The sequence below is a fragment of the Vicugna pacos genome, chromosome 3, assembly GCF_048564905.1.
Source record: "Vicugna pacos chromosome 3, VicPac4, whole genome shotgun sequence".
Taxonomy (NCBI): Eukaryota; Metazoa; Chordata; class Mammalia; order Artiodactyla; family Camelidae; genus Vicugna; species Vicugna pacos.
The window spans coordinates 67,196,749-67,209,682 of record NC_132989.1 but is presented as its reverse complement, the minus strand read 5'-3'; the positions used below and the strand labels follow the sequence as shown (position 1 = coordinate 67,209,682).

The 12,934-nt window shown below is 33.6% G+C and overlaps 1 protein-coding gene across 2 annotated transcripts in view; it reads left to right on the top strand.

The window, feature by feature from the left end:
• Positions 1–12,271, top strand: part of FAM151B (family with sequence similarity 151 member B) — a 28,211-nt gene extending 15,940 nt beyond the window's left edge. For both annotated transcript variants that reach the window (XM_072958448.1, XM_072958449.1), the window contains 2 exons: positions 104–239; positions 9,871–12,271. In XM_072958448.1, the coding sequence (XP_072814549.1) occupies positions 104–239; positions 9,871–10,030 (296 nt within the window). In that variant the 3' untranslated portion in view covers positions 10,031–12,271. The remainder of the gene's footprint in view (positions 1–103; positions 240–9,870) is intronic.
• Positions 12,272–12,934: the final 663 nt, after the last annotated feature.

The following is a 12,934-nucleotide window of genomic DNA, read 5'->3' as shown; positions in this document are numbered from 1 at the left end:
AATTACTATGAATTGACCTATTCATATGTAATTTAGTTTTTTTTTTATTTAATTGACTTAGGTTTCGGATTTTAGAAGTTAAATTTCTTTCTTTTCATTTAAGGTTACAGTTGGACAATGGTGAAAGAGATGGAATATATATGTAATGAACTAAATCAGCCTGTAACATTTCCTGTCAGAGCGGTATTAGTCAGGCAGTCGTGTTCTCAGTTACTTTGGCTGCTAAAGCAATCAAACAGGTAGGTATAAGTTTAACAATAGTGTGTGTGTGTGAGAGAGAGAGAGAGAGACAGAAAGAAAATGAAAACTGGTTATGTAAAGACTGTGTGTGAGAGAAACAGATGGAGAAAATGAACACTGATTCTATAAGCCCTCAGACTCCCTCACTGGAATGAAGCTCCTTGATGAACCTCAACATCGTGTCTTTCACCTCTTTCCTCACAAAAGTTGCTGCACGTAGTAGGTTCCCAGTAAATATTGGCCTTTTTTTTTCATTATGTTAAAAATTGACAAAAAGTTACAAGGTAGAATAGTATCCCTTTGAATTCAATCATAATTCCAGGAGTCTTTTCCCATATACAAATTTTATTATTTTAATATGTAATAAAAATTGGTTGGATCACCTGTTAAATATTATATATTAAAAAGCTACTGAGGGAAGGGTATAGCTCGAGTGGTAGAGTGTATGCTCAGCACCCAAGAGGTTAGGGGTTCAATCCCCAGTACCTCCTCCAAGCGGAAATCAATGAAGAAACCTAGTTACCTCCCCCTCATAAAAAATAAAAACTAGAAAATGTTGCTTCAGTAAAAATTATTATTAAAAAAAAAAAAGCTGCAGATATTGAAACAGCTTTGATACTATCTCTTTAATAGACTAGTCGATAGAATATCAGGGAAAGTCCAGAAATAAACCCAACTCTATCATGGAACTTAATACAGGAAAAAGCTGGTAATTCAAGCCATTGAAACTAAAGTTCAGTAGTTTGTGTTGGGACAACAGGCCAACATTACAAGAAAAACAAAGTTAACATCTTTCCTTAATCCTTCCTCCAGAATAATTACAAATAAATTAAAGATGTGAACACCAAACATTAAATGCATAAAGAAAACACAAGTGATGATTTTTTAGTCAGTTTCAGAGTAGAGAAGACCCTTCTTATCTTAGTAAGGCACAAAACCTAGAAGCTATCTATAAAAGGAAAGTTTGATACATTTGACATAAAAATGGAAAGATTCTGGTAAAGCTATTCTTAATACATATGTCAGAAAGATATAAAGATTCTAACAGGTAAAGAATTTTCACAAATCATGCAGAAAAAGACCCAGTTTGGTAATTCATTGTTCTGTAGAGAATAAGGGAAGTATATACTCAAACATTAAAGAAGAATCCACATTCCTGTGGGTATTGAGTTTTTACTGAATGCCTTTGCAGTTGCTATGAAAATAACCTTATTCTTCTCCCTTTACCTATTAATAAAATAAGTTATTTTAGTACTTTATATATTGAATCATCCACACATTTCCCAGAATAAACCCCACTTGATCAGAATTTATTGTTCATTTAATGTGCTGCTGAATTTTATTGCTAATATTTTAATTGGGGTTTCTGCATTCAAAAGTGAGATTTGTCTGTAGTTTTTCTTTCTCAGTTTTAGGTATTACTATCATGAACATTTTATTAAAAAACTAGGGACCTTTCTTTCTTTTTACATTTTCTCAGGTGTTAACAGTAACATTGAAGTGGCCTGTACTTAAATTTTGGCAAACTCAATAGTGAAACCATCTAAACCTGATGGAAAGCTTAACTTATATAATCTTTTCTATTTCTTATACGGTAAATGGTTGATTTTCTACTTGGTAGCCAATTTTGATGTATTTTCCTAGAAAATTGTTCACCTCATTCAGGTTTTTAAATTTTTTACACATAGATGGTTAAAATAATTTCTTATCCTTTTGGTTTCTTCTGTGTCTTCAAAATAATTTCCTCATTTTGCTTTTTTGAAGTTTTTTTTCCCTTATTTCTTGATTAAACTAGATAATGATTTAATCTCTCTCTTTTTTGAGAACCAGCTCTTGGATTATTTATTTCTCTGATCTATGATTTACTAATTTCTGCCTTTTATCTTCTAAAATTCTGCTTCATGACGTTTCTTCTAATTTCTTGAGTTGGATGCTTAATTTATTTTCATTTTTATATTTACTAATATATTTATATTTATTAACATAAGTATTTAAAACTATACTTGTTTCTCTGACCACTGCTGTAGCTGTATCTTATTGTTTCTTGTATGTAGATGTTCATCACTGTTAATTTATAAATATTCTGCAATGGTAGCTTTTTCTCCTTAGTCTCAAAAGTTGTTTCAAGAGAAAAATTTTTAGTCATCAAGGTGGTAGAATTATTTTATTTTGGATTTGTTAATAGCTTTCTAGGTTTATTGTATAGTAATCAGATAATGTCTATATTATTTCTACTTTGTAGACTTTATTATGGTTTTATTAGTGGCTTGATATATGGATATTTGTATGAGTTCATGTATGTTAATGAGAATATAGTTTGGCTGTTATAACAAAAATCTAAATTAACAATAGCTTAAACTTCAGTTTGTTTCTCTGTCACATAACGGGGAAAGCATAAATAGTCCAGGGCTGATCTGATGCCTCCACAGTGTCAGCAACCCAAAATCCTTCTATCTTGATGCCTGCTTTCCTTAGGAAGTTGACCTCATCTGTATGGTCATATCGATTACTACCACGTCTGTTTCAATTGGTAGGAAGGAGGGAAAAAAGAGAAGCCTGGGGCCTGACCCTCTCCTTCAAGGGCATGATTTAGAAGTTGCACACACTCACTGGCTTTAACTTAGTCATGTGCCTGTACCTAGCTACAGGGGATTCTGGGACAGGTGGCTGTAATTTGTAGAGTCTTGTGCATAGTTGGAACTCAGGGGATTGTTATATGAAAGAAAAGAGACTAGATATTAGAGTAAAACTAATAGTTTCTGTGACACATTAACATACATTATTAGTTATGTTATTTAATTCTTCTATGCCTTTGTGTTTGCTTTTTTAAGTATTTTAATGTAATTAACTCCTAGAAGGTTTAAAAACCAGCAAACAGAGCTATAGTGTGACAAACCTCTCTCCTATTCACCCAGTCCTGCCCAGCCTCACTAATCACAGCTGTTAGTTGCTTATACAACCACAGCTAGGGGTTTCTTTATGCATATAAGAGTGAATGCAAGTATAGATCATTTCCCCTCCTTTTTAAAACAAAAGGTATTATACACCTTGCTTCTGATCTGTTCTTTATTTTTTTTTAACTTAGCAGTACATCTTGGAGCTTTTTTTTAAAGGTTCCTCATTTTTCTTTTCAAGATGTGCATTCTTTTCTAAATGTGCATCACAGTTATGTATGTACTATAATTTATTTAACCAGCCTCCTCTTGATAAACACAAAGGATGTTTCTAATCTTTGATATGATGAATAATGCTTTAATGAACGGCACCTTGTAAGTGTGCCGTTTTGCATGTGTGCAGATCTTTGGCATATTTAATTTTTTGGCTACTTGCTCTCTTACAGATGAAGAGAGTTAAAGTCTCCAACTATTAAAGTGTTTTTGTCTGCTTCCTCTTCTGCCTTCATAATTTTTGCTTATTAAATGTTTGATATGTTATATGGTACATATTTATGTCTCTTTTATTATCTTCATGAAGAATTACACCTTTATTATTAAAAGATCTCCTTCTTGGTCTTATTTAATGATTTTGTACCTAAATTCACATTGTCTTTCTTTTTGTTTGTCTTGAATAACTTTGCTTTATCCTTTATTTCAAAAATAAATTTATAGAGTTTTATTTTTCATTCACTGTTTTAAGGGTGATTTATTGTCATTAGAAAAAATAATTTTAAACCTACTTAAAAGTTGGAAAAAACTACTACATCTCCTTCACCCAAATTCCCAAATTGTTAACGTTTTCCGGCATTTATCCATTGTCTCTATGTCCATCTCTTGCGCTCCTCCACCTCTCTCTCTTTTTCTGTATTTTTTTCCTGTCATGAAGTCTCATATCTTTAAGTACTCCAGTGTGCACTTCCCCACACAAGGGTATTACTGCTACGCAGCCTCCCAATCAGGGTATCAGCTTTGAGGCAACACTGCCATGCAGGAAGTCCACAGACCCCATTCAGATTTACCAACCATTCCAGCAATGGTTTTTATTTCTTTGAGGTCCAGGAAACTCTCCAAGAAAATGCACTGCATTTAGTTGTCATGTCTCATCAGTTTCCTTCAAAACTTCAAAAACTAGTTCCTAGTTAGTTCCTCAGTTTTTCCCTTCCTCTCATGTATGTGACAGTTTTAAAGACTATAGGCCTTTTATTACGAAAGATGTCCTCAATATGGGTTAGTTCAATATTCTCTCATGACACATCTCAGGTCTTACATTCTTGGCAATCTCATCATGTACTTGTCCCAATTCTCAAATCAGTCACTTTCAGGATCCCTGCTTGATTATAGTGGCAGGTGGTATTTAGAAAGCAAGAGATGGGATTTTAGTATAATCATTTCTTCTAGGGTGTCATTTCCCTCTCAGTGGACTGGGAAATACATGTTTGTGTATATGTGTAGTTATGCACACAACTACACAGACATACATAACCCTACATGTACATCAATAACCATTTCTGTATCTCTGTGTTTGTGTGTGTGTGTTTTAAACAACCCATGAGTTCATACTGATACTTCCAATTTCAACCAAACCCTTAGGATTCCTTCTAGCCTTCTGTTTTTCCATGTTGTTAAATTCCTTATCAGAGGCTTAGATACCTGGCTCCTTTTAATATAACCTAACACCCTTTTTCTTTTAAAAGAAGAATCTAACTTACAGTTTATTCATAACACAGACACGTTTTGTCTTGTCATTTTCAAAAACTAGTGTACTTGATATTTTTATAGCTTTAAAAATACATTTCACTGTAGCTGTTTTCTTTGATTTGTATTTTTAATTCTGAAAATTTGGAAAGTTTAATTTTTTTTCCTGTTATTACTGCTACTTTATAAAATACGCTTAATCTACTTCTTTACAAGTGCCTGTTAACTTCCATGAGCAATAATAAAATTAGTGCATTTCTCCACCCCCTCACCTAATTTTAGTTGACTGTACTCCCTTTCTTAATGTTCAACTTTGTACTTCATACCAAATGATAAATTGGCTGGCTGTACAATTCTTGGCTTATAGTGCCTTTCCTTGAGGATTTTGAAAGCATTGCTCTGCCGCTTTCTAATGTGAGTGTTGATGTGGAAGAATATGAAGCCAGCCAGATTATTTTTTTGCCCTTATAAGTGACTTAATTTTGGAGAGGGGTAATGGGGGACACAGAATGTAGAAAGGGTTCTTTATCTTTGAGGCTTAGTAATTTTACTAGAATATGTCTCAATATGGACCATTCTATACCAGTTTTTTCAGGGCTGTGGTGTTGTTTTTCAATAGCTAGAATCAAATGCTGTTCTTTTCTGGAATATTTCTGTGAATTACATTTTAAAATACTTGTTCTGTTGCATTTGTAACACTGTTTTCTCTTTCAGGGACTCCAGTTATGAATATGTAGATCTCTTTTGCCTATCTTTGATATCTATTATTTTCCCTTCAGTTTTTCTTTCCTTTTTATTTGTTCACATTTTTTTACTTGATTTCATAATTTGTCTTCTCTGTCCCTTACAGTATTTTCCAACAATGTCTTTTCTCCCTTGTATACCTTCAGAATTCACCTTATTTCTGTAATAGTATTAATTTTCCACTTCTTTCCTAAGATCTACCAATTCATATTTCATCATCTCTTTCCTATTATCTTGAAATCCTGTGAACTCATATCTCTGCTTTGTGCTCTTTCTTCAAACAGGCAACTGCATCATTTAAAGGATGTTTGATCATGGCTTTCATCTGTTTTGTGGCTTTTTTTTTAAGTTTTACTGTTTTAGCTATCTGATAGTTTTTTAAAAATGAGGTTTTTATTTCTCCATTTGTCATTTGTTTTTCCTTATATTTTCTCACACTCTCGTGTATAAAATCTCTGCAAGATTTATTTTGACTACTCTGCTTAAAGAGAGGTTTTTATTTTAGACCATCTACTTGCCCAAAGTTTATAGTGGAGACGGATGGGGACTGTGCTCCTTATGACTCAGAGAGTCTTACATGTGACTTTAGCCTTTAACTTTTCCCCAGTCAATGGAGATAGGCAGTTGTGGCATCTCTAAGATTCTTCGTCTCTCTCTCTCTTTTTTTTTTCATTGCTCAGTTTTATTAGGTAGAATTCTTACAACTTGACTGCACATATACAATACGTTGCATGTAAATACATATACACAATATACTGCACATATTTTTAAAATTTACACATATGTACTATTCATTGTTTCTAAGAACATTTAGAGCTTTAGCTTTTTAAACTTACATAGTTATCAAAGGAATAAAGCCAACCACAAAATAAGGATTAATTCAAAAAGATACATACACTCCACTATTAATAGCAGCGTTATTTATAATTGCCAAGATATGGAAGCATCCTAAGTGCACATCAACAGATGAATGGATAAAGAAGATGCAGCATATATATGTAATGGAATACAACTCACCCATAAGAAAGAAGGAAATTTTGCCATTTGCAGCCCTTCGTTCAGTTTTTTTTTTTTCACTTTAAAAAACAGAATTTTATAACTGGCATATACATTTCCATTGCATCAAAAACAACAAAATACCTAGAAATAAACTTAACCAAGGAGGTTACCTATAGTCTGAAAACTAAACCTTGATGGAAGGAAATTGAAGATGATACAAAGAAATGGAAAGATATCTTGTGCTCTTGGATTGGAAGAATCAACATTATCAAAATGGCCATACTACCCAAAGAAATCTACAGATCCAATGCTCATCTATCTCTTAAATTTAATATTTTGGGTTTTCACACGAACAGTCTGATTCCTACCACTATGGCTTCCCTGTTCTAACTCTTTGTTTCCACTGCTTCTTGAGACCAAATCTAATCCAGGAAAGCTCCCACTTGTAGTTCAAGGATCCCATTCCTAATATGCAGTGTTTAGGTGGGTATGACTCTCGTCTAGAAGTGTCTTGTTACAGGCTTTCTCTGTAATCTGCATACCTGAGCAAACTCTCTCCACCTCCATGCCCATCTGCCCTTAATTTCTGTTGCTGTTGGAAATCTTGTCACCTGTTTTGTAATTTGCAGTTTCTGTTTCTTAACTTCATTGAAGATAAAGTGTCTATTTTCAGTCTTTTGTTCTTTTTGTTACTTTGGAGTGACCCTAGGAGGAAAAGGAGGCAATGCTGACTTCAGGCTGCCATGTTCAAATAGGATGATCCTACAATCCCATTTCTTTAATTATCTGCTTCCTCAACTTCCTCACTTTCCCCTTACTATGTAGTTAATTACTCTCCTGAAATTTCTCATTTGAAGATCATACTTTGTTCAAGCCAAATTCTTAACCTCTGCAACATTTACGTACTGCTGGTCACCCTCTTCAGTTTGAAACTCCCTGGTTCTTTGGCCTCACGGACTCTATCCCTGATTTTGGGTTTCTCTTAACTTTATCTTTTTCAGAGTCTTTTTTTTAATATGAAAGGTAAACAACTAAGTTTTAATGGAATATATCAGTAGTGAAATCTTCATAACATTGAGGATGGGAAAGAATTCTTAAACAAGACTCAAAAATCACTAGCCATAAAGGATATGTTTGAGTAATTTGAATTCATTAAAATCTGGGAATTCTTTCTGTGAAAAGATACCATGAAGAACATGTACAGTTTAGGCACAAAGCTGGGCAAGATTTTTGTGACTCAAAAGGGCTCTAATCCAGAATTTATAATTAATTCTATATTCTATTATTTGCATGTCACAATTTGTTTTACTGTTGAATGACATTTGGATTATTTCATGATTTGAGTTATTACAAAAATTGCTGCTGTGAACATTCATATAAATGTGTGTACACACACATATCCTGGTACACGTGTGCCTGCATTTATAAAGGTTGTATCAGAGAGGAAGTTTGAGAAGTAGAATCTCTAGGTCATGGGGTATTCATATTTTTTTTTCTTTTTGTTTGTTTTTTTGGAGGGGAGGTAATTAGGTTTACTTATTTATTATTTTAATGGCAGTGCTGGGGATTATACCTGGGACCTCTACATTGAGGTATATCCTTCTCCCCCATATTTTCAACTTTAGTACATACTGCTAAACTGCTTTCCAAAGAAAATAAATAAACCACAGCTACCTGTTTCAACTTGGATAAATTTCTCAAACAATGTTCTGCAAAAGAAGCAAGACCCAAAAAAAGTACATACCAAATGATTCCAATTATGTAGAATTCATTAACAGGCAAAAATTAAGCTGTATCTTTTAGGACGGATATATAGGTGGTTAAAAAAAAAAAAAAGCAGGAAGATGGCTGCCCAAAAGTCAAGGTTGTGAGGACTCCTTCAAGGGAGAGGTGAGGTGGTGTTGGGGCAGTGACATACAGGTGTCTCGCGAGGTGTTGGTAATGTTCTGTTTCTTGATTTGTGTTTTGGTTACACTGGAGTTCATTTTATAATAACTTGTTGAAGTGTTTACAGTTAATGTTTTATGCATGTTTTCCTATTTGACAATGAAAAGGGCTTTAAAAATGAAACCTGAGAATTGATTTGAATGAATGCAATTTAAGATACCCTTAGGCAATTTTATTTTTCCTGTCTTAGTTTAAATACAGTAGAGGGGGGATTAAAAGAAGCAACATAACACTGGAAAGCTCTTCTTTTAACCTAAATTCCTATCTGTGTCTTTTTATAAGGTTTGTCACCATTGTGCCGAAATAAAGTAGTAAAGATGCCATCTTAGCAAAAATACAAGTTTTTGAAGTAATTCTCATTTTTTCTTTTCTTTGTTCTCAGCTATAGTTTAAAATTCTTTTGAGCTTGTCACATAATAATACTATAGAATAAAATCCAAAGTACTTTTCTCTGTTACATTTCCAGAATGGTGTCATCGTCCTTAAGGGCAGGAATATGTCACTATAACAAGAGTGTAAGCATTGGCAGACTGTTTCTTATAGTTAATAGAAGAAATGCTTTGCAGATTTTCCCCTGAATTCTGACATGTTTATGGAGAAAATAAATATGAAACTACTTAACAGCTTTGCATTTTCCTAAACTCTAATGTAATAGGAGTAATGTGATAGTAATGTCACAGGAAGGAATGGAAATACACAATTTAAATAACATGAAAATTCTGAGCATATTCTTACATCCATAATAAATCTGCATATATTATTATTGTTTTTTAACTCTGGAAATAGAACTAGATTTGCTCTGTTTGGCATTCTTGTGTCTCATACAGAAACCCCCAGAAAGGATAGCAGGGTCATTTATAAGTGAATATGAATGGGGAACGTCAGTAACATTTGTGTCTCTTCACTGTCCCTTCCAGTCAGGCTTTTGCTCTGGCCTGGCTCCTGAAGAAACCAGAGTAGAGCTGTGGGTTTTTTGCAGGGAACAGATTCCTTGATCAGCAGTCTTCTCAGTTCTTTTGTCCAAAATTGGAACCATTTCCAATGCTGCTAGCCTGGGTTTCTAAAGCTATTTAACATTCCTATAATTCAGATACTGCAGGTACCTAATTTAGGCATCAGCATTGTGAATTTTATTCTCTCTAGTCCCTTTGATGTTGATAAAAGAATGAAACAGTTCCACCATTGCTAATTAACTTTTTCATCTGTGTGAATTTGGGTTAGAGACAAATGAGAGTAACTATTTTTAGGCTTATTCACTATTTCTTACCTTTCTCTTTTAACTGTGTAATTCTGTTTTATCTTAATGTAGGTACAGCCTGACTGTGTGGACTGGAAAAGATGATAACTATTCCACTGAAGATTTACTTTTTATTAGAGACCATTTTGACAAGAAACAAGTTTTCTATGATATCTTGGAGCCACAAAACCATGAATTTAAACAAGCCATTGGAATCAGAATTAATCTCTAAGATGAAAATTATTCTAAACTATTTCATGTTTTGGTTTCACAATCCTTCTTTGCTTTGGTCTGAATTAATTAACATATAAATTGTGGTGACTGATTTATGTTCCAGTTCATCCAATCAAAGAACATTTATCAGGTGTTTACTCTATTTGGCGTACTGTACAAAAGATTTGGAAAGAAGAGATTTCAGTGGGCCTAGTCTAATAATAACTTATGAAAATGATGCTTTAAGTCTTTTTATAAAAATAATTGTGATATACTGCAATTGAAATACTCCATGTGTCAGACAAGAATTAAGTCACATCTTGTTGGCATCAGCATTACAGATATTTCACAAAAATGCAGCATCCTCTTCCCTTTTTCCTTGGAGAATAGGTTATTTCAGAGACTACAAAAGAGTAAGTAAAAAGGCTTTTACAGTTTTTTTAACTTTCACATGGGTGAGCTGCTTTCTTGTAAGAAAATCAAATCCATATATAGATTAAATTAGATGGATCTAGAATTTCTATATTGTTGGGAGTGTGCTGGCAGCTATATATGTTTTTATATTCCTTGTTTTGATCATAGTATCTTATCTAGAATGAACAAGCTGTTGGAGAGCAGAAATTTTAATCCTGGTAATATTTGATTTTCAAGTTTCTCACCAACTCTACCTTGGTTCAGGCCCTTGTTCTACTACTAGAATTTCAAAAAATAGTTCTTCATGACTTTATTTCTCACACTCAAAGATGCCGTGAGTACTTCTGCTGAAAAATAACCTTTGTAAACAAAAAAGTTCTTTCTTTATGCCACATAAAAAGATCTCCCGGGGCTTGAGTTCAGGTTTATTGAGTTTTACTCTTTCAAGGCCCTTTGTAATGTACTCCCACTCTAACAGTCAACGCAGTGTCCTCAACACAGTCCTTCATTTCGAAAATGCCTACACCATCAGTGGTCTCCAGATACTACTTTAACAGTTAATTTTAAGTAATATTATTTACTAATTGTGTCATACGTGTTAGCTATATCTCCTCAACTGGATTCTAAAGTTCTTCCTTCATGGTAAGGGAACATTGTAAACTGTCTTTTACAGTGCCTGGCACAGTCCTAAGCAAGGTATTCAGAAAAACATTTTGCTTCTTTGATTTACTGAAAAGTAATTTACCAATGGATGTCCTAAGATATGTAATTTACACTTAACTGTTTTCTCCCGGAGAATGAAGTAGTGCTATGTAGAGAAAAGAGCTTGGGTTTTGAATTCAGACAGACTTCCCTTACAGCCCCACCTTTGTTCCTTACTAGCCATAGATTTGGGGAATTTTTTAACCTCACTGAGTCTTGATTTCTTTAATAAAACAGGGGAGGGGGAAATGAGGACTCTCTTGTAGGACTGGTGTGAAAATTAAGGGAGACTCATGCAGTGGAAGCATGTAGCTCAGTGCTCATCACATAGCAAGTGCTCAACAGATAGTTCCCTTCTTTTAGACTTATCATGTGATCATATCCATGGTGGATAGATAGCAGTAAGAGATGTAACTTGAAACTCTGTAGACATATAAATACTTAAGGAAAATAATTGTACTTCCACTTTAAATTTTAGCTACAACTGAATACAATACTATTTGTCAAATAACACATAAAACTTAAGTTCAGTGGTTGTCTTAAAGAAAAGTACTTGTGGTAAACTGAACTATCCATTTTTTCATGGAAAAAATATTTACTTGGAAGAATAACTGACAGACCAGTTACTTAGTCTTGGGTATCTGGCATGTATTTTCTCAAAAATGAACAAAAGCAAGCTTGTCACTTCAAGGAATACAGTTAACAGTATTTGTTGCCAATGATGAAACCTGAGCTTTTACATGAAAAGTCAGAATTTGACTTAACTCGAACTCATCCAACTGTAAGCTTGACCATTCCCAATACTTAAAGACTTACCTGATATCAGAGGTAATATTTTAAAAAATGTTTTTTTATGTTATATAATGAAACATGTCAACACTTGGAAGATCTACATAACTCAGGGAATCAGTATTTTCCAAATGTCTTATGCATGGTATTATAAAATCTTGCATTCAAAGTGTAAGACAGAGCAATGAGATTTAGTGTAATAGAATATCGAAGTTCCTTGATGTGGTCTCAGATTCTACATTACAACTAACCATTTAAGAAACTACCACTTGCCAAATTTGACTATCGTATCAAGGAAGACTGTCCACAATTATCTGAAAAGCCTATTAAATTATTTCTTCCTTTTCCAACTACATATCTGTGTGAAGCCATATTTTCTTTATATACTTCAACTAAAACAACGTATCACAGCAGATTGAAGCAGAAACATAGAAGAGAATACAGCTGTTTGCTACTAAGCCAAACATGAAAAGATTTGCAAAAACAAAAACAGTGCCACTCTTCTCAATATATTTTTGGGAAATATTTATGTTACTATGTAATGGGTTTGTCATTTTAAAAGAATATTTTTTAAATTTCCCAGTTTTAATTTTTAATGTAGTAAACATTGATACACATAACCCAGTACAGAAGTGTATTTAAGTTGTTTTTAAGTTAAAAGGGATGTATAAAATGAATGACCCATTTGGAACTTTGTAGGGGAAAGAGAATAATTATAGCCATTGTCTTGCCAATTTATCAAATAATGTTTTCTAGCTTTTCATAATTCCTTATCCTGAATCCTAGGTGCCACAGCTGCCCTATGAGTTAGAACTTTACGTGCATGAGCCATGCAGTCCTTTAATAACTTATTTCTGGACGATGTTTTCCATTTTGATCAACCGATACTGCTTTAAGTAGTCTTGGTCAGAAACATTTTAGGTGCAGTAACAGAATCCTACTCAAATTAACGCAAATAGAGGAGGCTAAAGGGGAAATTGCCATAAGGAGACATATCCAGAAAATTTAGGGAAAAGCT